This window comes from Balaenoptera borealis, assembly GCF_965194805.1.
Source record: "Balaenoptera borealis genome assembly, chromosome: 3".
Taxonomy (NCBI): Eukaryota; Metazoa; Chordata; class Mammalia; order Artiodactyla; family Balaenopteridae; genus Balaenoptera; species Balaenoptera borealis.
The window spans coordinates 124,235,839-124,262,342 of NC_138866.1; the positions used below are offsets into that span (position 1 = coordinate 124,235,839).

At 39.3% G+C, this 26,504-nt stretch overlaps 1 protein-coding gene across 1 annotated transcript in view; it reads left to right on the forward strand.

Moving 5' to 3' along the window:
• The window catches only part of ETFA (electron transfer flavoprotein subunit alpha), an 85,980-nt gene extending 64,558 nt beyond the window's left edge, over positions 1-21,422 (forward strand). Inside the window, exons 10-12 of the mRNA XM_082387053.1 lie at positions 2,701-2,766; positions 9,891-9,971; positions 21,115-21,422. Of these exons, the coding sequence (XP_082243179.1) occupies positions 2,701-2,766; positions 9,891-9,971; positions 21,115-21,153 (186 nt within the window). The 3' untranslated portion in view covers positions 21,154-21,422. The remainder of the gene's footprint in view (positions 1-2,700; positions 2,767-9,890; positions 9,972-21,114) is intronic.
• Positions 21,423-26,504: the final 5,082 nt, after the last annotated feature.

Sequence of the window (26,504 nt, forward strand, 5' to 3'; positions counted from 1 at the left end):
GCTGTTCTCCCCTCCAACATCGCCTCTCATTTTCTCTCCAAATTATCTTACTATCTGATTTAGAAAGAAAGTGCCTCAGGACAGGCATTGCCTTGTTATGTTGTGAAGCAGTGTCTAAAGTGCTCCATAAATTAGCATCTGTGGAGAGTTTTGTACATACTAATTATTATTATTGAAATACAAAAATGCTTTCTGAACCATGAGGAAGCATCCTACGACACTAGTCTAATTGCCTGTACATGTTTTTCAAAAAAGAAGAAAAAAGCCTCTCTTCCTGCCTTAGAGAACTGTCAGATCTCAGGACAGCAGCCAGAATCTCAGGACTCGTTCAGGGCTGTTGTTTCAAAGCTTTTATATTTATTAAGAGAACCATGTTTGCAAGTTAGTATAAAATAAGGTCCTGTTGGTCATGTGGACCTATTTGGGCAATTTATGCTGGTCAGAAGGGAGGGGATGACCCTGGAACCACTTGCCTTTGGTTTCCTTTGCCCCAGAATCTGTTATTTCCTTAGTGACATTTATGGATAAAGCCAACAGTATTCATTTCTCAGGGGGTTTAAAGTAAATTTCATTTATATCATATTTATGTTGACGTGTAGTGCCAGAGTGAATCAACATTTTTTATTAGCATTTTATAATGCAAATGGAGAGGCTTTTAAAACTGGCTGAATTTTAATGAAGACATGTATGTCAGAAAGACTCATTTACAGAACTATTGATCCTTCCCAATACTTGCTTTGAGAATATACTTAAAAGAGTGGTTAGTGAGACAGTGTCTGTCTAAATATCTTACTTTAAAAATCTTTACATTAGAACTTTTTGGCCTGGTTTTCCTGAATGTAGGATTTAGTAAGTATATTTTGATTAATAATTTAATGAATGTTCTTTCTTGAAAGAAATGCTAGTCAGAATAAACTGAAATGATGCTAAAATTATCAATTGAAGTTACCTGTAAAATCTTCAATGGAAAATAGTAGTGTTTGTTTATTACTCATGTGAGTGTCCATGTCTGGTAAGACAGTATAATGACAGGGCCTTATTGCATTGTCCAACTGTGTATGGTCATAATTGACACATTGGATTATGTTTAAGATAGAATCATGGAGCATGGGATTGCTTTTTATCCTCACCCATGCATTTTACTTTCTGCAGTATACCCTCCACCCTAAGACACAGTGTCTTCAGGCCAAACTGCTCTTTCTTATCTTCAGGCTTTTGATGGTTAACTATAGAGCAAGTTGAATCAAAAAACAAGCCCAGCTCATTTTAGATTTTTAGATGATTAACTCACAATGGGGGCTAGGTTGTGTCCTTTCCGGGGTACACAGTGTATCTTACTGCTCTAGAAGCAATGGACACTTCATGCCTTTAAAGATGAGACCCAGAGATATGCTGTCAGTGTGCTGTGTCGAGTTACAGGTTTCAAGCTGCACGAGAGCTGAGGATCATCTGTTTTACTGGTACTCAGCTCTAGCTATACATTAGAGCATCGTGGGGAGCTTTTTAAGAAAGGGCCAATGCTGGAGAGCTTTTTAAAAAAGCTCCAATGCTCATAAATAAGATTATGAGCAGTACAGAAAACAAAGTGGGACCACCTGACACTGTCATTGACTTTGAAGTATCTGCCCTGTAATAAAACTGAGTGTGACAGAGCCACCTTCAATGCCTTCCATGTTGTTCATATGGAGGAGAAACTTTACTGTCATTTGTGACAAAATTGTAGTGTTATTTTGGTTACATGGTAGGTGCACCCCCTACCCAAGCCAGGACTTGTTAGTTCAGTTTATGTGTGGGAAAAGCTTTTCAGTTGAAGCTTTAATTATCCCTACTAGACAGACTAGAGCAGCTTAGCTCTTTCAGTTAAGCACTTATTAAGTCAGTTTTCCATGATGATAGTGAATTTTACTTGTCAAACATGGATACTTTAAAATTTTTAGATAAAGGGACAGAGAGCAGCAGTAAGTCATCATTCCCTTTGTAATTAGTGGGGGCAGAGGGGTAGGAAGAGATGCAAATATCATCAACATTTACTTAGAAACTACAGTGCGGTGACCCATTTGTTAGGCGTTAGAAATGCAAAGGTTCATTCTGTGCCTTTGAGAAATTTGTTACTTTTTAGTTAAGGAGATGGTGTGTGTGACTCTTGAGACTGATTTGTATTTTTGGTTTTTCTAAATATGAAGCTTAATAAATATACCCTAATTACCACTTCCACAAATATCCACGAGAAGGCAAACAATTAAGTCAAAATATATTTTAATATGTGTAAGTGTATGTGTTTATATGTTAATATACAATGTGTGTGTATTGTGAATGGTTACATACTGAGTGATGAGTTGAAGTGTGGTTATCCAAATGAGTAGCGTAGACAAAAAAGTGCTACCTCACAGGAAATTGTGAGATTAAGTGAAACAGTTGGTGTAAAATGCTTAGCACAGTGGTTGACACATAGTTAATGCTCAATAACTCATTATCCATGTATTTATTATTATACCACCACTACTATAGGAATTCAGAGGAAAATGAGGACTATGGGTTAAGGAGATCAGAGAAGGAGGAAAGCATAATTTAAGTAATGCATATTGCATCTATTTTATTTAAAATACTTTTGGTGTAAGACTCGAGTTGCTAATAGCAAATACTTTGGAAGGTATAATATAATATAAATACATACTAATGATATGGTCTCTTTTGTTTCAGGAACTTTATATTGCTGTAGGAATATCTGGAGCCATCCAACATTTAGCTGGGATGAAAGACAGCAAGGTAACTACGCAACAGTAAAGATGCTAAGAGGAAAAGTTTTCATATTTTAAAACTTGGGTTTGACTGGTATGTTTCCATGTAGTTATAGTGTGTGTAGTGGAACCATTCACATGAACACAAATCTAGGAACTGAAAGATAAATAAGCTACTGTACCCTGCCTGAAGATGTACCATTGGTAGGAGAGGCAGTGCTATGTCATGGAAAGAGGTGTGAACCTGAATCCCAGCTCCACTGCCAACTTACCACGTGACATGTCCTATTGGTACCTCAGTTCTGTGTCTGCCAAATGCAGGTGTTGGGTGATGATCTCTAAGATCCCTTTCAGCTCTGACAATCTATGGATAGAAAATGTGGGGTGAAAACAACTTGATGAGGTTCTGACTTATCTAGTTTATGAGGTTCTGATGCCTGATTCTCTGTCTGCTTCTCCCTAGTCCCCTAACGGTCCCACCCTCATACCTCAGCAAGGCCCCTCTTCTTGGGTTGTTACTAAATTGCGACTGACATGTTTTGGGTTGGAGTGTCTCAAAACCTCAGTAACTGTCAAAAATACAGTGTATAGAGGAAACACTTGATTTTAACTTGCTACTTGGACTCTATGTGTGATGACTCTGTGAAAATATATTTCAGAATATGACACATTAATTCATGCATAACAATGCACAGTTTGAATTATGAACTTAGTCTTTCGTGAAGTCAGAGATGCTTCTGACACTCCTGCTTTTATCCATTCAGATGGAAGTTTGATATAAAAGGTAATAAAACTTTTAATAGGTTTAACTTCTAACTTGAAAAGATGCATGCACTACCCCCTTGTAACCTCTAAATGAATTGGCCCCAAATCAGTCAGATTTCACAGTTGGATGGCAGGTTTCTTTACTGAGCTCTGAAAACAGCAGTGCCAATGGGGAAAATGTTATTGCTGCATTAGAGGAAAAAAACCACTCCAACACCAGCAACCTTAAAAAATATTTTTAGCTGGGCCAGTTCAGACATATCTAGAATTCTGCTTCTCTAAAATAAAAGCCTCTACCTGCCTAGACGATCTTGATGAAAGTTCTCATTACATGCCAACAGGGCTGGATTGGGAGAAATGGACGAGATAGTCAAAGCAAAAAGAATAATTGAAGTAAGCAGACCAGTGTTGGGGAACAATCCATAAGAATAAACTTGAGCCAAGAATTTGTCTCTGCATCCCATCAACAAATATTTATTAAACATATGCACTTTGTACTAGATGCTGGAGATGCTCAAATGAAAAAGACATAGTCCCTGCCATCACTGTCTTGTGTGGGAGACACAGCAGTCTTAGGTTGTAATTTTGGTTAAGCTCTAAAACGGAATATTAAGTGATTGATTTAAATCTGATAGTTGCATTGCATATAAGCTGTAGTTTTAGTTAGCATTGTGGTCTAGTTGAAAGAATATGAAATTTGATGGAACTGTATACATATTAATATGGTTGAATACAGTCTGTGCTTTAAAAGGTCTGTAAGGAAGAAGAACATGCATTTATAAGGACATATTAAAAGAGCTCTAAGGTGCAAGTAAGATTTTATCATAGTTATTTACAGTTGATAATTCAGGAATATTCTTTTAGTAATCTGAAAAACTGTGAACAGCCCAAATCTTTTTTCTTAAATACTATAGTGGGTCCTTTCCCACAGTTACGTGCTCTTTCTTTACAAATAACTTTTATATAGTGGGATGAAAAAGCTTTCAGATGATTGAACTGTCAGATGTTTGACTAGGTGGCCTCCAGGAAAATCATTAACCATCGTTAATTAAATAAATCTCTGCTAGTAGCTGTGAAGCAGGCTACATATTCCCAGAAGAGAAACACCTCGATGCAAATCAATGCCTGTGATTCAAAATGTTTGTCCTTGTGACTTTGGATTTGAGGCTCATATTGAAACCCTTGTTTATCGTCTCTGACCATACTTTAATATATATGGCATGTTTCTCTGGATCAGTAGTTACCTGGACTACAGTGTGCGCCAGTTTCAGATATTTTGGAATATTCTGCCTCAGGGCCCCTCTAGGGGAATTACACATAATGTCATGTAGCCTATAGTTTAAGTCAGACTATATCAAAATACTTTAAAAAGGTGTTCCACCTGTTTTCATGAGATGGAGTAATAGGCAGGGAAGTACTTAATTTTACTTCTAGAGATTCACATTATTATGATCTTTTTATTAAAATAATACCATGTTAGAGTCAAAACTCTAATTTTACTTTAATTGCAATGGTGTTAGAAGCATCTGTGGGGAATACCAAACTATTTGTAACTTATAAATAAATCTGTTGTTAATCGAATAATTGTGTAAGCATAACACCTTTTTTAGTGACTATTTCTCCTTAATCTGTTACTGATCTGTCATTATAACCTTTTACACTTAAAAATTTTATAGGAGATAAGAGGAACTTGTGGTAGTTTTTGTAGGAGATGTAGTAATTTACTTGCTTTATTACATTTATTGATATTTGCTGCATACATAAAGACTTAAACTTTTTTGTTTTAAAGTTCATCTTTACTTAACAGGCTGACTAGATAGTTAACTTTTCTATTCTCACATAGACCCAGAATAGTAATTTTAAAATACTAAATTGAATGCAGTACATGGAGCATAAATAGTGAGCTACAAAGCCTATTAGGATTAGGATATGGATTAGGAATTAGGATATGGATTTGTTACTTTTTTTAAGTTGAAATCTAACATTTATAGTCACAAGTTTAAATGTATATACTTGTTAATAGGAGATAGAAAATACTAATCATTTTATAAGTGAAATAAGCTGAGGATTGACTCTAATATGTATCTCATGATGATTTTATAAAGTAGACTTCTGTCTTATTGCATAAAACACTCCAAATATAAAATAAGTTAATTAATTTTTCATCCATGGTTTTCATTCAATATATCTAAAATTTTTCGATGAACTGCAAAACTTTCCAGTTATATTTGGTTTGTTTGGTTTAAGTCAGATTATTGAGGTATAATTTATATACAGAAAATTTAAATTTTTTAGTACACTGCGCTTAATTTTTTTTGCATGGTAAAATACACATAAAATTTACCATCTTAACAATTTTTAAGTGTAAAATTAGATGTGTACACACTGTCAGTGGTATTAAATACATTCATAATGTTGTGCACCCATCACCACCATCCAACTCCAGAACTCTTTTCATCTTGTAAAACTGAAACTCCATACCCATTAAACAGTAACGTCCCAGTCTCCCCCCACACTCTCCAGATCCTGGCGACCACAGTTCTATTTTTTTGTCTCCGTGATTTTGACTATTCTAAGTACATCTTTTAAGTAGAATCATCATTTGGTATTTCTCTTTCTCTGACTGGCTTATTTCACTTAGCATAATGTCCTCAAGGATAACCCATGCAGCATGTGTCAGAATTTCCTTCATTTTTAGGCTAATAATATTCCATTGTATGTATGCATCACATTTTGCTTATCCATTCATCCATCTACGGGCATTCGGGTTGCTTCCAAGTTTTAGCCTTTGTGAGTAAGGGTGCTATGAACATGGGTGTACAAATGTGTTTTCAAGGCCCTGTTTTCAATTCTTTTGGGTATACATCCAGAAGTGGAATTGCTGGATCATATGGTAATTCTATTTTTAATTTTTTGAGGAACCTCCATAATGTTTTCCACAGCAACTGTACCAGTTTACATTCCCGCCAACAATGCACAAGGGTTCCAATTTTTCCATACCCTTGTCAGCACTTGTCTGTTTTTTTGATAGTAGCCATCCTGATGGATCTGAGGTAGTATCGTATTGTAGTTTTGACTTGCATTTCCCTAATGATCAGTGATGTTGAGCATTTTTTCATGTGCTTATTGGCCATTTGTATATCTTCTTTGGAGAAGTGGCTATGGAAGTCATTCACCCAGTTTTTGAATCGGGCAGTTTGTTATTTTTGTTGTTGAGTTTAGTAGGTTTTTGAATATATTCTGTATATTAATCCTTTATCATGGGACTTCCTTGGTGACACAGTGGTTAAGAATCTGCCTGCCAATGCAGGGGACATGGGTTCGAGCCCTGGTCCGGGAAGCTCCCACAGGCCATGGAGCAACTAAGCCTGTGCACCACAACTACTGAGCCTGCGCTCTAGAGCCCGCGAGCCACAACTACTGAGCCCACGTGCCACAACTACTGAAGCCTGCGTGCCTAGAGCCCACGCTCTGCAACAAGAGAAGCCGCTGCAATGAGAAGCCCGTGCTCCACAGCGAAGAGTAGCCCCCGCTCACCACAACTAGAGAAAGCCCACATGCAGCAATGAAGACCCAACACAGCCAAAAACAAATTAATTAATTAATTTTAAAAATTCCTTTATCAGATATATGATTTGAAAATATTTTCTCCCATTCTCTGGATTATCTTTTTACTCTGTTGATAGTGCCTTTGGATCCACAAAAATTTTAAATTTCCATGAAGTTCAATTTGTCTGTTTTTTTATTGCCTATTATACCTTTGATGTCATATCCAAGAAATCATTGCCAAAACCAACATCATGCAGCTCTTGCCCTATGTTTTTCATCTGAGAGTTTTGTAGTTTTAGGTCTAGTGTTTAAATCTTTGATCTGTTTTGAGTTAGTTTTTGTATATAGTGTTTAGGTAAGGGGCCAACTTCATTTATTTGTATGTGGATATCCAGTTTTCCCAACACCATTTTTGAAAAGGCTATCCTTTCCCCATTGAATGATCTTGACACCCTTGTCAAAAATCATTTGACCATATATGTGAGGGTTTATTCCTGGGCTCCCTCTTCATTGGTCCTGGGCTCCCTATTTCATTGGTCCTATTTAGGGTCCCTTGAGAGTCCATATGAATTTTAGGATGAGTTTTTCAATTTCTGCAGAAGTCACTGGAGGGACAGTTTTGATGGATATAGGATTATTGATCGACAGTTTTTTTCTTTTAGCACTTTGAATATATCAGCTTACTACCTTCTGGCCTCCAAAGTTTGTGATGGAAAATCTGCTGATAGTCTTATTGAGGATTCCTTGTGTGTAGCAAATCAATTCTCTCTTTCTGTTTTCAAGATTCTCTTTTTATCTTCAGCTTTTGAAAGTGTGATTTTGTGTCTCGATGTGGATCTCTGAATTCATCTTACTTGAAGTTTTTTGAGTTTCTTGGCTGTTTCTATTCATGTCTCTAATCAAATTATTTCTTTAAATATTCAGCCATTATTTCTTTAAATATCCTCTCTGCCCTCTTCTCTCTCTTCTCTTTCTGGGACTCCCACCGTAGGTATTTTGGTTCTCTTAATGGTGGTCCACAGGTGCCTTAGGCTCTGTTCACTTTTCTTAAATCTTTTTTCTTTCTGTTCTTCAAGCTTGTTAATTTCCATCATCCTGTCTTCAAATTTGCTGATTCATTCTCCTGCATGATCAAGTCTGCCTTTGCATCCCTCTAGTGAATTTTTCATTTCAGTTTTTGTACTTTTCAGTTCCAGAATGTCTTTTTGGTTTCATTTTGGGTTTTCTCTTTATCACTATTTCCATTTTGTTCACACATTGTTTTCTTGACCTCCTCATCTTCCTTTAGTTCTTTTAGCATCTGTAAGATGACTGTTTTAAAGTCTTTGTCTAGTAGGTCTGCCATCAGGTCTTTTTCAGGAAGAGTTTCTGTTGATTTTTTTTTTCCTTTGAATGGGCCATACTTTTTTGTTTCTTTGTATGCCTTGTGATTTTTTTTGTTGAAAACTGGACGCTTGAATCTAATAATGTGGTATCTCTGGAAATCAGGTTTTCCTTTTTCCCCAGGTTTGCTGGGTTTTTTGTTATTGTTTTTGCTTATTATTGTTCTGTTTTTTTTTGATTGTTGTAGGCTGTCTCTGTGCCAAGTATTAACCTGAGGTATAAACTTGCTGTCTTCTTGGGTCTTTTCAGAGCCTGTGCCTTTCCCTGGGCATGTGTGGTCACTTTGTAGTTTTCTCCTGATATGCATTTGCTTTTTTTTTTTTTTTTTAATAGTAGACTTTTTTAAAAAATTAATTAATTAATTAATTAATTTAGTTAGTTAGTTATGGCTGTGTTGGATCTTTGTTTCTGTGCGAGGGCTTCCTCTAGTTGTGGCAAGCGGGGGCCACTCTTCATCGCAGTGCGCGGGCCTCTCACTATCGCGGCCTCTCTTGTTGCGGAGCACAGGCTCCAGACGCGCAGGCTCAGTAATTGTGGCTCATGGGCCCATTTGCTCTGTGGCATGTGGGATCCTCCCAGACCAGGACTCAAACCCGTGTCCCCTGCATTGGCAGGCAGATTCTCAACCACAGCACCACCAGGGAAGGCCTGCATTTGCTTTTTAATGTCTGGCTCCCAAAAGGGGAAAAAGAGAAAAATGAAGAGCACTGATCCTTTAAATCTCCTGGAAATAACTTTGACTGGGGGGGGGAAGGCATGAACAATGATGGTTAAGGTACAACAGCAGTAGCCACTGTCCTCTTTGCACCTTTGTGGTCAGAAGCAGCATTCCATGATCAAAGCGCAGATCCTCAATATTTGGAGAACAGGGTCCTTTTTGCCCACTCTGGCTCCTGTAAGCTGTGTGAAAGCTGCCCCAGGGACATGCGCACAGCTGCCTGCCACTAGGGCTGGGAGTTGGGGGGTGGGTAGCAACTATTTTGCTAAGAGCTACAGTTTACCATGCAAGTCTTCCCCTGGAAGTTGCAAACCTTTAATAGATTCCAAAGTTCCAAAATGGTTACATTAGAAAGATTCTGCCAGTTCAGTTGTAGTGTAGGTGAGGAGACAGATTCCCAATGCTTCCTACTTGGCTATCTTCCCAGAATCCTCTCCTCTGATTTGTTACTTACCTAAAACATTTTTTTTCATAAGTAAAAAAAGAACTTTAAAAAATAATGATTTAAAACCTTTTTAATACTGCAATGGGCTAGTGGTGGGGGTGGGAGATAATCTTGTTATGTTCCAATCCAGAAATTTCTAAACTTACAACATTGGCATAAATTAATCAAACTAATCTTATTTGGTAGACATTTTTAAGAATACAAATTTGTTGTTAGGGAAGTTAGAATAGAACCATCAATCTGTGTGGTATGTTTTCTTATAAAGGCCAAACTCTTTCTTTTTGTTTCACAGACAATTGTGGCTATTAACAAAGACCCAGAAGCTCCAATTTTTCAAGTGGCAGATTATGGAATAGTTGCAGATTTATTTAAGGTAAGTTGGCCTTGAGAGTGATGGCTGTTATCTAGGTTGTCATCCAACAACCTCCAGGAGTTGGTCAGGGAGGAAGCTATTATAGGAAAACATTGTGTGTTTGTGTATCTGTGTCTGTCTGTGTATGTATATATTAATATACGCAATTTTGAACTACTTAAAGTGAAGAGTTGTTCTGCTTAATATATGATGTTATATAGAGCATTGTAACTTTCCCCTTAAGAAGTCCATATCGTCTTTCAAACATCCACATGGCTCTTGGCATCTCATATGCCAAGTTAGTATACAGTGTGAAATGACTCAAGTAATTATAACCTAGAACCATATTTGGCAGGTACCTTAAAGAAATTCACATCGTAACCCCTCATTCAGAGATTTACTAGTGATGCTATAGCTTTTCATGGGATGAGTGGGCACTCAAGTCCACTTTATCTACTCAGCAAGTATGCTCTGCTTGCTGTGTTTGAGAGTCAAAGGCCTTCCTAACAGTGACAGCTGTAGAGAAGGACACTTATTTCCCACTCCTCGCACTCCTCGTTTTTTTGAGTGTTCTTTCTACCCTGCTACCACCCCTGTATTTGCCCTCTCCATGAGAGAATTACTTTAGTGATATTGTTGAGCACCTGATATTCATTTGGCCACATTTAAAGGTCATAGCTTATGCATGGCCTGGCCTCTTTTTGTCCCTCAGGGCCTGTCTACTAGCTTCCAGGTTACCTTGTGCAGAAATCACTCGTGCAGGAATTGAGGCTCTGAAAGTAGCATCCAACCCTGGGTTTACTCGAGTGAGGAACCCCTCACATAGAAGTATAATGAGCTACTGTGGGCCTTAATGGAGAGGCTGCAACCTGAGAACAGAGCCAGGGGTGGTCTCCCCAGCAAGAGGACTGGCCCATTACCATGGCTTCTCCAGCACTGTTTATGATCCAGATGAACTAATGAGTGCACTTTGAGAGCACATCTGTATTTTGAAGTGTATGTTCATGCTCAGTGAAAGATGGGCCCTTCAAATGCTCACAATTATTCAGTAATGGTCCAGACTTCATGGAGAGACTAGAATTGGGGCTGTTATCCTGGGTCAGCATAGGACAGCTTTCCCCATGGAACCCCCCCTCCCAAAAGAGCCTATATCTTGCATGGGAAAAATACACCCCCTCTTCTGTGATCCTGGGGTTCTGTATCTGAAATTTAGGGTTTAGGTAGGTTAGCTGCTCCTGTGACCTGGCCTAACTATGTAAGAACAAACAGTGGCAGTCATTTGACCAAGATATCCCAGTGGGAGGAAAAGTTAGTATGAAAAAGATAAATGTTTTTGTATTTCTGTATAATAATACCTTTGTTCAAGTAGAAAGCATTTAGTTCCAGTGAGATACAGATAAAGGGATAAAGACCTTTTAATTTAAAAATGAAAGCAAACACTTTCTGAACCTTAACCATGTATCATGTTGATATGTTTGCAGACAGGCATCTACTGTAGTTACCTTTTATTTTTCCTCAAGAGAATATTTGAGTAAATCTATAAGTAATTTTGTTTATTTTAAGTTATGTTTTTCTGTCTGCTTGTGTACTGTATATTGCTACTCACATGTGGGGCTTACTGGATAAAAGAATGAAATGTTAGACAGTCGGAAATTTGTGATGTTCATACTGTGTGGGACACCACTGCATCTATCATTGCTACAAAGATGCTCCTGCCTCAAGGCAGGATATCACTGCTATCTTTGTAGCAATGATAGATGCAGTGGTGTCCCACACATTGTGCCTCTTGCATTAAGGGCTACTCCCAGGTTTAACATGAGAGAGTGTATGTATCTGTATTGTATGTGTGTGTGTGTTTGTGCGCATGCACATGATCAAAGAGATATCTCATTGAGAGTCCTAGGACAGTAAAAGTGGAAAGGGACCTCAAAGATCATCCAGTCAGCTGATTTCCAACCTGAGATTCTCAAGCTTTTTTTGGTGTTTTAAGAAGCGCACTTTTAAAAATTTTTTGAAAAAATTTTTTATTGAGATAACATAGTTTTATAACATTATATAAGTTTCATGTGTACAACATTATATTTCTACTTCTGTATACCCTACAGCATGCTGACCACCAAAAATTTAGTTTCCACTTATCACCATACCGTTGATCCCCTTTACTCATTGCACCCTCCCCCAAGCCCCTTCCCCTCTGGTAACCACTATTCTGTTCTCTGATTCTGCGTGTTTGTTTTTATTTGGTGTGTTCATTTACTTTGTTTTGGTGGGGGGGGGGGTTATATTCCACGTGAGTGAAATTGTCTTCCTCCTTCTGATTTATTTCCTTAGCATAATACCGTCAAGGTCCATCCATGTTGTCACAAATGGCAAGATTTCATCTTTTTATATGGATGAATAGTATTCCATTGTATATGTATACACCACATCTTCTTTATCCATGCACTGTTTGATGGCCACTTAGGTTGTTTCCCTATCTTGGCTGTTGTAAATATACTGCAGTGAACCTATGAGTCCCCATATATCTTTTCTTTTATTTTAAAACTTTTAAAAACTTTTTGTTTTATATTGGAGTATAGCCGATTAACAATGTTGTGATAGTTTCAGGTGCACAGCAAAGCAACTCAGCCATACATATACATGTATCCATTCTCCCCCAGAGTTCCCTCCCATCCAGGCTGCCACATAACATTGAACAGAGTTCCCTGTGCAATGCAGTAGGTCCTTGTATACGGGTCATTTTAAATACCCGTATATCTTTTCAAGTTAGTGTTTTTGTATTCTTTGGATAAATAACGCAGGAGTGGGATAGCTGGTTCATGTGGTAGTTCTATTCCTAATTTTTTTGGGAATCTCCATACTTTTTCCCATAGTGGCTGCACCAATTTACATTCCCATCAGCAGTGCAGGAGGGTTCCCTTTTCTCCACTTCCTCACCAACACTTGTTATTTCTTGCCTTTTTGATAATAGTCATTCTAACAGAAATGAGGTTTTGATTTGCAAGTCCCTAATAATTAGTGCTGTTGAACATCTTTTCATGTGCCTGTTGGCCATCCATATGTCTTCTTTGGAAAAATGTCTATTCAGCTCCTCTGCCCATTTTTTTTTTTAATTAATTAATTAATTTATTTATGGCTGTGTTAGGTCTTCATTTCTGTGCGAGGGCTTTCTCTAGTTGTGGCAAGCGGGGGCCACTCTTCATCGCGGTGCGCGGGCCTCTCTCACTATCGCGGCCTCTCTTGTTGCGGAGCACCTCTGCCCATTTTTTAATCAGGGTGTTTGTTTTGTTGTTGTTGAGGTGTATGAATTCTTTACATATTTTGGATATTAACCCCTTATTGGATATATGATTTGCAGATATCTTCTCTTGTTTCATAGGTTGTCTTTCCATTTTATCAATGATTTCCTTTGTCATGCAGAAGCTTTTTAGTTTGCCATTTGTTTATTTTTTGCTTTTGTTTGCCTTGCCTGAGGAGACATATCTGGAAAGATGTTGCTAAGACTAATATCAAAGAGCATACTGCCTATGTTTTCTTCTAAGAGTACTATGGTTTCAGGTCTTACATTCAAGTCTTTGATCCATTTTGAATTGATTTTTGTGTGGGGCATGGTCTATTTTCATTTTTTTGCCTGTGGCTGTCCAGTTTTCCCAGCACCATTTATTGAAGAGACTGTTCTTTCTCCATTGTATGTTCTTTGTTCCTTCATTGTAAATTAATTTTCTGTATATGTGTGGGTTTATTTCTGGGCTCTCTATTCTCTTCCACTGGTCTGTGTATCTGTTTTTGTGCCAATACCATGCTTTTTTGATTACTACGTCTTTGTTATATAATTTGAAATCAGAGCATGGGATACCTCCAGCTTTGTTCTTTTTCCTCAGGATTGCTTTGGTTTTTGGGGTCTTTTATGTTCCATGTAAATTTTAGAATTTTTTGTTCTATTTCTGTGAAAAATGTCCTTGGAATTTTGATAGGGATTGCATTGAATCTGTAGATTGCTTTGGGCAGTATCAACATTTTAACAATGTTAATTCTTCCAGTCTATGAGCATGGAATATCTTTTCATTTATTTATGTCTTCTTCAGTTTCTTTCAACAGTGTCTTTCAGTTTTCATTATACAGGTCTTTCACTTCCTTGGTTAGATATATTACTGGGCATTTTATACTTTTTGTTGTGATTGTAAACAGGATTGTTGTCTTAATTTCTCTCTCTGCTAGTTCATTGGCAGTATGTAGAAACGCAGCAGATTTTTGTATGTTGATTTTGTACCCTGAAGCTTTGCTGTATTCATTTATTACTTCTAATAGATTTTTGGTGGAATCTTTAGGGTTTTCCATATATCAAATTATGTCATCCACAAATAGTGACATTTTTACTTCTTCCTTTCCAATTTGGATGCCTTTTATTTCTTTTTCTTGCCTAAATGCTCTGGCTAGGACTTCCAGTACTGTGTTGAATAAGAGTGGTGAGAGTGGGCATCCTTGTCTTGTTCCTGATTTTAGAGGGATAACTTGGTTTTTCACCACTAAGTGTGTTGTTCGTGGGTTTTATACATATGACCTTTATTTTGTTGAAGTACATTCCTTCTGCACCCACTTTATTGAGAGATTTTACCATAAATGGATGTTGAATCTTGTCAAGTGCTTTTTCTGCATCTGTTGAGATGATCATATGGTTTTTGTCCTTCATTTTGTTAATGTTATATGTCACGTTAATTGATTTGCAGATGTTGAACCATTCTTGCATTCCTGGAATAAATCTCACTTGATCATGGTGTGTGATCCTTCTAATGTATTGTTGTATTTGGTTTGCTAATATTTTGTTGAGGATTTTTTCATCTATATTCATCAGAGAGATTGGTCTGTAATTTTCTTTTTTTGTGTTGTCTGTGTCTGGGTTTGGTATCAGGATAATGTTGGCCTCATAAAATGAGTTAGGAAACGTTCCCTCTTCAGTTTTTTGGAATAGTTTGAGAAGGGTGGGTATTAAATCTTCTTTGAATATTTAGTAGAATTCACCTGTGAGGCCATCTGGTTCTGAACTTTTGTTTTCTGGGGAGCTTTTGATTACTGTTTCAGTCTCTGTACTAGTGACTGGTCTATTCACATTCTCTATTTTTCATGATTTAGTCTTGAAAAATTGTATGATTCTAAGAATTTGTCCATTTCTTCTAGGTTGTCCAGTTTGTTGGCATATAGCTGTTCATAATATTCTCTTATAATCCTTTGTATTTCTGTGGTACCCATTGTTATTTCTCCTCTTTTGTTGATTTTATTTATCAGAGCCTTCTTTTTTTCTTGGTGAGTTTAGCTAATAGTTTGTCAATTTTGGTTATCTTTTCAAAGAATCAGCTCTTAGTTTCACTGATCTTCTCTATCATCTTTTAGTCTCCATTTCATTTATTCTGATCTTTATTATTTCCTTCCTTCTACTGGCTTTGGGCTTTGTTTGTTCTTTTTCTTGTTCCTTTAGGTGTGAGAGTAGATTGTTTATTTGAGATTTTTCTTGTTTCTTGAAGTAGGCCTGTGTTGCTATAAGCTTCCCTCTCAGTACTGCTTTTGCTCCACCCCATAGATTTGGGTATGTCATATTTTCATTTTCTTTGGTCTTCAGGTAATTTTTTATTTCTCCTTTGATTTCCTCATGGGCCCAACAGTTGTTCAGTAGCATGTTGTTCATTCTCCACATTTTTATGATTTTTTCCAGCTTTCTTCGTGTAGTTGATTTCTAGATTCATACCATTATGATCAGAAAAGATGCTTGATATGATTTCAGTCTTCTTAAATGTATTGAGAGTTGTTTTGTGTCCCAACATATGGTCTATCCTTGAGAAAATTCCATGTGCACTTGAGAAGAATGTGTATTCTGCTGCATTTGGATGGCCTGTTCTGTACAAATCTATCAAATCAGATCTGACGTTTCATTTAAGGCTGCTCTTTCCTTATTGACTTTCTGTCTGAATTATCTATTGGTTGATGTAAGTAGGATCTCCTACTATTACTGTGTTGCTGTCAGTTTCTCCCTGTAGGTCTGTTAATAGTTGTTTTATATATTTTGGTGCTCCTCTGTTAGGTGCACATATGTTAATAAGTTGTGTCTTCTTATGAATTGTCCCTTTTTCATTATACATTGTCCAATTTGTCTCTTGTTAATTTTTTTGTCTTGAAGTCTTTTTGTCTGATATGAGTGTAGCTACACTTTCTTTTGGCTGCCATTTGTTTGGAGTATCATCTTCCTTCCCTTAAGAAGTCCACATTTGACTATAGGGAGACTATTTGGAGTAAGACATAATTTTTATTTGCCTTTAGCTAGAATTACGGTAGTGTCTATCTCATGCTGCTCAGAAGTTCTGAAGTACAGTTATATACGCCTTTGATTAATACAAAGTGAGAAAGTTAATCAGTCCTTAAAAATGCAGTTTGGGGAAAAACTAGTAAAGAAGATACTAAAAATTCTGCTTGAGTTGCAGCCTCCCATTTATTACTATATGAGTAACATGCAGGGTGTGTTCTTCTTAAGTTGTCTGTGTCCCAGAGAGATGTGATTTGGGGAAGCTGCTCAGCAAGTTATTGGCACAGCTAAGCCAGGCTTCTGATTTCTGTTCGTTTTCTCATCACTCTGCCTTTCCAGCTCATCAGGTACCACAGCTGGGTGGTTCACCACTACTCCTGTACCTTAGATAAGTTGCAGTAAATAGAACCACATCTTTGACAGACTAGCAGCCAAGGCAGAACTAGACAGAAATCAAATTGTTTTCTCAGTTGAAATCAGAATGATTCCAGATGAATATTATAGTAATTCTGACAGAAGAAGAGACAGGGTGGTTCAGTGAATATACTTCTCACTGGAGCCACCCTCTCTTTAAAAATCAAATATTTAGGGGCTTCCCTGGTGGCACAGTGGTTGAGAATCTGCCTGCTAATGCAGGGGACATGGGTTCGAACCCTGGTCTGGGAAGATCCCACATGCTGCGGAGCAACTAAGCCCGTACGCCACAACTACTGAACCTGCACGTCTGGAGCCTGTGCTCCGCAACAAGAGAGGCCGCGATAGTGAGAGGCCCGCACACCGCGATGAAGAGTGGCCCCCGCTTGCCGCAACTAGAGAAGGCCCTCACGCAGAAACGAAGACCCAACACAGCCAAATAAATAAATTAATTAATTAATTAATTTTTTTAACAAATCAAATATTTAAAGGTATAACAACTTTAAAAATACAAGTATGCAAATGATGAATGAAAATTATTATCTATTTGGGATTATGATCTTAAAATAACATCATAAGTCAAATAATAGCTGTGTAAAAAGGACTTTTTTAGATCAAATTTTTGTTTAAAAATTAAAAATTTCAAACTGTATCACACATAACAAGTGTATATGGCTATTAGACTAATAATTCTCTAAGGGATACTGTGTCCACAAAATTTCATCATGTCTGGAGTAAAAATGTATATGCATAACATTTTATTTTCTTATATTCATCCTTTTACTTTACCCTCCAACAATCATATGAGTTAGGACAAGTTTTTTTTTTTCTTCATATGACAAAAATAACATGGTATGGTAATTATGAACTTTGTTTCATATTCTGTCTTGGGCACATACTAATTAAATTATCTTAGCCAAGTTATTTAATCTCTCTGAATATAAGCTTTCTCATAGATAATATAAATATTACACTACCTTGTAATGAGAATTAAATGAGATTATACTGCACCTAGTATAGTCTATGTTAAATATTAGCCTACCTGTTTGTATTTCCTACCATACATTTACATAGTAGGTGCTTAATAAATGGTAAATATCATAATCAGAGTTAGAGTGATAGGGCAGAGGGTACCACCTGACTGATAGTTTGGGGTCTTTGTTTTTTTCTTAATATAATAGGTTTACTGAGATGTAATTCATATACTGTAAAATTTACACTTTTAAAACGTACAATTCAGTGGGGGTTTTTTTTAGTATATTCACAGAGTTATGCAGCCATCACTTCTGTCTAATTCTGGAACATCTTCATCACACTGAGGAAACCCCATACCCATTAGCAGCCACTCCCTATTCACATTCTCCCCAGCCCCTGGCAACAACTAATCTACTTTGTGTCTCTGTACATTTGCCAGTCTTGGATATAGAATCATGTAATATATGGTCTTTTGTGGCTGGCTTCTTAGCATAATGTTTTAAAGGTTCACCATGTTGTAGCATGTATCAGCACTTTATTCCTTTTTATTGCCAAGTAATAGCCATCATATGGATATGCCACAATCTGTTTATCCATTCATCAGTTGATAGACTTTTGAGTTGTTTCCACGTTTTGTCTGTTGTAAGTAATGCTGCCATGAGCATTCATGTATGAGTTTTTGTGCACTGATTCATCTTGTTTGGATATATATCTAGGAATGGAATTGCTGGTTTACTTTATAACTCTATGTTTAACATTTTGAAGAACTGTCAGACTGTTTTACAAAGTGGCTGCCTCATTTTACATTCCTACCAAATATACAAGGGCCCCAGTTTCTCCATACACTGGCTTACACTTGTTATTGTCTTTTATTATAGCCATCCTAATGGTTGTGAAGTGGTATCTCATTTTGGTTTTGATTTGCATTTTTCTGATGACCAGTGATATTGAGCATTTTTCATGTGTGCTTTTTGGCCATTTGTATATCTTCTTTAGAGAAATGTTTATCCAAGTCCTTTGTCCATTTTTTAATTGAATTGTTTGTCTTTTTGTTGCTGAGTTGTAAGATTTCTTCATATATTCTGGATGTTAAACCCTTGTCAGACATATGATTTCTAAGTATTTTCTCCCATTTTGTAGGTTGTCTTTTCACTTTCTTGATAATGTCCTTTGATGACAAAAGGTTTTAATTTTGATAAAGGCCAGTTCATCTATTTTTTTCTTTTGTTGCTTATGTTTTGGATGTCATATCTAAGAATCCGTTGTCATGATCCAAGAGTCTTATGGTTTTCGCTCTTATAATTAGGTTGTGGATCCATGTTGAATTAATTTTTGTATATGGTGTGAGGTGAAGGTCCAACCCAACATCATTCTTTTGTATGTGTGGATATCCAGTTGTCCATCTCCATTGGAGAGACTATTGTGTTCTCATTGATTAGACTTGGCATACCTCCTGTCTTTTTAAACCTTTTTCACCTCTTCCCAGCATAGTCATTCACTGGAGTCATTCTAATCCCTTTACTGTCTCTGGAACCTGCATTGTTTATCTCTGTTTGCCTCCTTATTTTTTTGCTCAGTATCTTTTTCTTCTCCATGGTAATGTCCTGATTTTTCTTAGTCCGCACCAGTCTCAGCTTTCCTCAGGACTCCTGAATTTGGAGCTTTTGGAGCTTTTAGTGCCGTTCTTCTCATCCTCTTACATTACAGTGGAAGATGAGCACATTTCTAACCGGGTTGTTCATAGGCCTCTGGCTCTTCTCTCCAAATAGTGAGTGGAACTCCTCATGGCCAGGAATCAGGCCTGAACTTCTTTATCTCCCATAGTGCTTATCCTGAGGAAATACTAGGTAAATGAGTGAAATATAGTTGTGCTGTGACTTATATCAGTAGATTATCGTATTTTAAACATAAATTCACTCTCATTTGGTCTTACTGAATAGGGAACTGCCTCTGCAGTATCTAAAATAGAATAAAAGTAAGAATCCAGATCTTTCAGTGTGCTAAGACCATCAAGATACTCAGTAAACTGAGTTGACATGTTCTTTTTCCTAACTAAGGCATTGTGTGGTATGCTTGGAAAGTCTGAGGTTGATCTAATAAAAAGGATGTAGAGGATGGAGAGAGAAAGACCCTTCAACTCTTTTTTGGGGAGTGTGGCAGGGGGACATTCTGTAAGGTTTTTAAAAACTGTTCTAAACCAAATTAATGTTTTATTTAAAAGAAGTTGGGCTCTAGCCTATTTTTCATGAAACACGTAGGTCCCACATGAAGCTCATTTAGCATGTCATCTGTGTGACTGGCATAAGCTCATGGTCTCTCCACCAAGAAAAGCTGGGAGAAATGGTGCCAGCACTTAATGCTGCCCCTGAGCTAATGCCTCCTGGCTCCATGGTAAACATGGGCCTTTTAATAGGCTGGAGACAAAGTGACATTCGGAAGGAACAACATGTCAACAATTTCCTTAATAAATTTTGTACGAACACATTATTTCCACCTAATGGAAATGTAACTCTCTTAAATAATTGAGAGGCTATATTCATCAGTGGCGAGTTCAGCTGGGATCTTTGTGAGCTAGGGCAGTCGACAGCCCCTTGGAAGACTGAGTAATTGATATTTTACACGAGTAGCTCAGCTAGTTTTTAGGTGGGCTCTGTGTGACATTCCCCTGCAGTCCCCACACGTAGCCCTCCTCTGTTGTCCAGGCTGTTACAAAGCAGCTCCACACCAAAAGCTCCAGTTGCAGCCACTAAACTGCCAAGACCAAGGGTTAGTAATTAATCCTTTTTAAAGTGGGAGCCAACTCGGTCAGTTTCCCTCACTGTGGTTTCTTACTGTGTCTGCTGACCAACCACTGCATCAGCACAAGGTCTTGATTTTAATAAAGAGTGATGATGGGTAATGTTCAGCATGCAGCTCATTTTTACGTGCCAGAAGATAGTAACATGTGCTGAGGAACAACAGCCGCAGTGTTTGTTAAATGAATGATGAATGAATGAATGAACAATGAGAAAACAAGTACTAGAGGAGGTTGACAGGAGTCGTGACTAAGCAAGAGACTCTGGTGTGGACTTTGAAGGAAGGGCAGGAATGCAGTGAGGGGAGGAAGACTGCTAGGAAACACGAAGGTGAAAAATATACACTATTCTCAGCGCAGAGAAAAGTCGGACTTCCTATTTTCTGTGGTGCCTTTCTGAGGTTTGGGGTTGTGTCAGAAAGGCTCCTAGGCCATGAGTGGGCTTTGGCCCTGCCAGCCATGTGTCCCAGGTGACCTCTCCCTCCCAAGGTTTATCGTTTCCCCATGGATGGGAAGAGAGACTATGGGCAAACAGGGAGTTCCTGGGTGGGGGAGAGAAGGGGGCACTTTGTACCTCCGTAGTGATTCACATTGTTTCTTTTGGCCTCTTTTTACTTCTTAAGGAGCTGTGACCATATCACAATGAAGACTCAAGTTGCTTAATTACTTCTATTTTTTTTAATTTGCAGGTTATTCCTGAAATGACAGAACTATTGAAGAAAAAATGAGCCATGACCATGTCTTAAGAAGGAAAATTGTATCAAAGTATATTCAGCTGAAATCATAGAAATTCATGGCTAACATAACAATCATTGGAAAGTGTGGAGAGCTACATTTTGTAATTTGAGGAAAAATTCTAACAGGCACCAGAATGCTTTTTTATGGGGTTATTATTATGTTTCTTTTTAATTATTTGTGGTTCCAAACAGTTATTTTTTGAAATTTTCTAGTTCTGTAATAAAATATATAATAAAGCCTTTCCACAGCTTTAAAGCTATTACCAGAAATATGCCTATCTTTGTAAAGGAAGAGAGAAAATTGAAAAAAAGGAGTGAAAGTTAATTTATTATTTTATCTTTGCCTGTGTTGTTCATGGAAGGCTCTGTGTTTTAGGCAAAATTGTAAACATGAATGTTGCCACCAGCCTAATCAACATAATCTAGTTGTTAAGATAAGGGAACTAGATTGGCAAATTGAGAGTTAAAAAAGCATGGCCACAAAGCATGGATATTATCTTAAATATATTCCAGTCTTCCGAAAATCATAGCTTGTGTGTCAAAAGCAGACCTGACTTAAACCTGAACCTGCTGAACATATTTAGTTGGCTGAAGTTAATTTAATTTTCCATTTCATTTTAAGGTTTTGTCATAGGACTGATAGGACTTTGTGTCTATAAAAGAGAGGGAAGTGGAGAAGGAGGGGCTGCTTTGAGACAGTATGGCCTCTTATGCTAACAGATAGTTTGATATTATTGTAAATGTTTAAAGTCCTGCTCAGAGAATGCTCTGGCTTTTCTTTCGCCCTCCTGGTGGCTTCCTTTGGGCTGTCTTAGAAAGCAGCCAGGCATGTGAGTTGGCCACACGTGTGGTGAGCTCTGGCACTCTCCCTCTGCTGCCCTAGGGCATGGCTGAGGTTGAGAGTGTCGCAAGAGGCCAGAAGCTGGTGTGAGTGCAGCCCACAGAACAGAGGCTGGTGAGGCTTTGGCCAAGCCTGCAGGAAGGCGTGGGCAGGTATCTGGGGTCATAGAAAGGCCAGGAGTCAGCAGGCAAGTTGAATGAAGAGAGCTGCCACCCTGAAGCCAATCTGCAGAAGGTATAGTAGTTGACAAGGAAGACGGCAGGGAAGAGATGGGAAGTGACTGGTGATACGTTAGGGGAGGGGGCGGAGGGGCCAGCCAGTGCCTTTGTGTGGCCAGCCTGGCACTGACTAGTTGAAACCTTTTTGATGTGTCATAATCACTTGCTGTGAAACACTGGCATTTCTGCCTTCTTTTAATGAGAGGAGCATCAAAGTGATGCTCTGCTAGAGCTGTAGAATCCTAGAATGCAGAGCTGAATGATCATCAGGTTCACACCCCTTGGACAGATAGGGATACTGAGGCACAGAGAAGAAGTGAAGGAGGTAAAGTGACTTGTCCAAGGCCACATGGTTTGAATCACCCTTGCAAAAGTAGTTCTCATATCTTGTTGCTGTCTTTGGGGCTCTTCCAAAGAAAGCTAACCTTGCTCATTGCCTTCTCCATTTACTCCTCACCCCTATTGGACACAGTAACTGGGGGAGAGGAGAGACAGCAAAGGTGATGGCTGCAGAGGTACCCCCAGTGTGTATAGGGTGTGCTGGCTCACGGAGGACCATCCCAGCTGGTATCTCTGTGTGGCTCCTAGCCTCAGGGTTGAACTGGTTGGTCTTTCTCCCTTTTGGCTCCCTCCTATCATGACTGCCCTGCCCCAGCTCCAAGCAGCTGTTCACTTAATTTACTGGGTACAACTCATCAGCATCATAATAGCATTAAGTATGACGCTTACTATGTGTCAGGCACCATTCTAACGCTTGGCATATATTAAACCCCTTCAGTCCTCACAATACCCTGTAAGATAGATGCTATTATTATCATCCCTGTTTTACAGATGAGGAAGCTGAGGCACAAAGAGGTTATATAACTTGCCCAAATTCAGACAGCTTATAAATGAGAGCCAGGATTTGAAACCAGGAAGTTTGGCTTCAGAGCAGTGGCTTCACCAGTATGTGACTCTGCCTCACTTCAGCTCAAGGAACAGGGAGTCGCTGCACAATAACCTCAGGTAAAGGGCACTCAGTGCTTGGTGCTGGATGGGCAGGGCACATCCTCAGGATCCTAGTTGAGGAGAAGAGTCAGTGTTCTGGGCTTGTCTTTCCAGCAGGAGTTTGTTCAACTCAGAAGCCCCTCTAAGTGCCCACTTAAAGTTTACCTTAAAAAGGCAATTGTGTGAGATGGGGGCAAATTGTTAAAACTACCATATATGCCAGAAGATGCAATTTGACGTGCCCCTTTTTTCCTTATGTTTTGTTGGAAACCAAGCTGTCAGTTCCAAATGACTGCCCCTGCATCGGGCTTGAGGACTCAGAGCAGTAGCTCTGGAAGCAGTGTGGGGAAAGGTTTAGAAGTAGCTTTCTATTCCCCCTAGTTTTTTGAGGTCTTTGGTTAACCTCATACAGCCCCTGGGAATTTGGTTAATTAGGCAGAACCCGAAGTCCCTGAGAGAGCAAAAGTACGCATGTAGAAAGGCAGCCCTGTGAGGGCAGAGCTGAGTAGGTCCTTCAGGCCATTTAGATCAAGCGAACAACTCCTTACTCTATGGACTGAGGCCCAGTGAGGGCCCTGGTCTCAGCTTTCCAGTAGTTGAGAAAGTACAGAACCCAGCTTTGCCCCTGGTCCCACGGTCTCTCAGCAGTACTGTGGGACATATACCCTTCTGGGTTCCCTGGTTCACCCGCCAGCTGTGCAAACACCTGGAAGTCTGGCTCAGCCACTGCCCTGAAGTAGCGTGTGGTCCTGACAGGGAGAAGAGCTTCCTCCTGGGCTCTGAGAACACAAGCTGTTAGAGGCACAGCCCCTGCCCTCAAGATCTGCAGCTACCAGGGAAGATGAGATGAGACCCAAGTGATTAGAAAAGCAGATAGCATGTAGTCCGTGCATACAGGGAGAGCTCCCTCAGTGGGCCAGCTGTGGTTATTCCTTGGGCGTGGAGGCATTAATATTAGCATGTGGGGCAGAAGTAGAACAGATAAGGGCCCACGCGGATGCTTGGGGCAGTGACGGGGGGGGAACACAGGGCGTCAGGAAAGGGGTTGAGGGTGGTAGGTAGTTAAGGCCAGATTGCAGAGGACATTGATAGGCTGAGGAGTTTGTCCTTTTTCCTTATTGGTCAGTGGTTCTCAAACTTTGCCCTCAAGGAATACTGCCATTTCAGGAGCTGGTGGGGGGATGGTACTGTGAAAGGTCTTTTCCTGATTTGCAGGAAAAAAATAATAGAATTTCCCAATCTAAGTCTTTCTTGCATACGTTTTTCTAAAACTTTGGTTGCTGCTACGTCGTCTTAATATAAGCAGATTCCAAAGTGAATGAACAGGTAGCAAATAGATATTAACTAAGGAGGTCAGCAGCCACTCACCCTCCACAGCTTTTGTTTAGTGGACATGTGTTGAATACTTAAAAATGCTCTCTGCTGGTTGTTCTGTTCCTTGTTTGTATGTTAGAATTAAACATGTCAGTATATCCAGAATGTTCCACAAATAGCTGCATGACGTCCTGAGGCCCTGCCACCTGAACAGGTCTTAAGAAGCACCCTCCCGACAACAGGGAGATATCGACATATGTAGAGGAAGGCCTGTAACCTGATCTGGAGGAATAACATAACCTAGAGGAATAAAATAACCTTGGCAGTGTGTTCAGGACGGATGGAGGGAGGAGGAGAAGATGGAAGTGATTAGGAGGCTGTTGCAGGAATCCTCTGGCCTTACGCCCCGGATGGGTTTGGCTGAAAGCTCTTTGGGTACAGAATGGGTCCCCTGAGACTGTGGAAATGGGTCCGGTGCCGTGGGCGAGGCTGGCAGAGACTGGGGCTCTTCCTCCCAGGACAGAGTGGGAGCCATGCTGCCGGCAGAACCTGGGCGTGTCTGTACTGGGCTGGGGGGCTTTGAATGAAACCTCAGCCATAAGTGCTCTCTTTGCCGTCTTTCTGAAAGGGATAGTCAGCTTGCTTGCATTTCACACTGTCTCTCACGGGGGTAAGAGGGGTTTTTGTTTTGGTCCACATAAAAGTGTGCTTAAGAGGCTGGGAAACCCGGAGAACACTATTGATTATAACAGATGGATTTGGTTAGCTGTTGCTGAACTAAAGGAGACTTGACTGATAACCTTTTAAAAAGCCCATATAGGGTGATATAATGCCACAATTCATATAGCCCTAGGGTTTTAAAAATATTTTGTGGGAAACCCAAATGAAGAAGAGTTGCTGATAATCCTTGGTTTATAAAAGTACTTTCATATAAGTTACTCGAAGAGGTGGAAAAGGTAGGAAACAGTGAAGAAGTCAGGCTCTCGGGAGAGGTGATTTGCCCCAAGGCACAAAGCAGATGGTAGAGGTAGAACACAAACCAGAATTTTGGCAAATGTTACTTGTTAAGAACCTACTAGGTGCATTGTATATCCTTCTCTAATACTATGATCCCCAAAGGGGGTATCATTAACCCCTACTTTCTGGATGAAGAAATGGGCTGAGAGGTAACCGAGCAGAGGCAGTAATTGAGATGTGGAACCTAAGCTGACTCCAGGTTTGGAGAGCTTGGCCTTTGCACCGTGCCAGGCTGCCCCTCAGCATCTTCCAGCTTCTCCAGGACTTGATCCTCTGGTTTGCACTGCCTCAAACCAGCAAGCTTGTCATTAGAAGCATGGAAGTGTGATGGAATTAGGAATTTATTGGGAAGGAAGCCGGCGTTTACTTTCTTTGGTGCCCGACTGGTGAGCAATCAGGCCATGGTGAGGTTTTACTTGTCTGGGCTTCTTTGCCTACCACAACTGGTCACGTGGTTAAAGGCAGCTTACTGCTGCCTTTTTGTGTACTCAAGTCCAGCTTGGAGGGCTGTTTCCCTTCCCAGCGTGGGGCCTGCACGGGGAACATTGGGGTCTGGGACCTGGGGACCACAGGAAGGGCTGAGCACTGAGTGGGCTGGTCACCAGGACCCTTGGGTTCTTGTCCTTGTTCTGATATGGTCTCAGAGGTACCCTGGCCACATTGCTTCTCCTTTTGGCCTTCATTTTCCTCATCTGTAAAACGGCAAATTGCACTTGGTAATCTTCCAAGATATCTTGAAGCTTTGACCTGTGTGAATGTGTTGGCAGATATCAAACAGCTTAGGTAAATGGAGACTAACCACTATTGAGAGCTTTTTATGCCCAAAATGCTGTGCTGAGGGCTTTACAGACATTATATTTCATTTAAGCCTCATAACCCCACAAGGTATAGTATTATTCTCCATTCTCCAGTTGAGAAAACTGAAGCCTACAGAGCTTAAAACACTTGCCAAAGGATTCACAGCT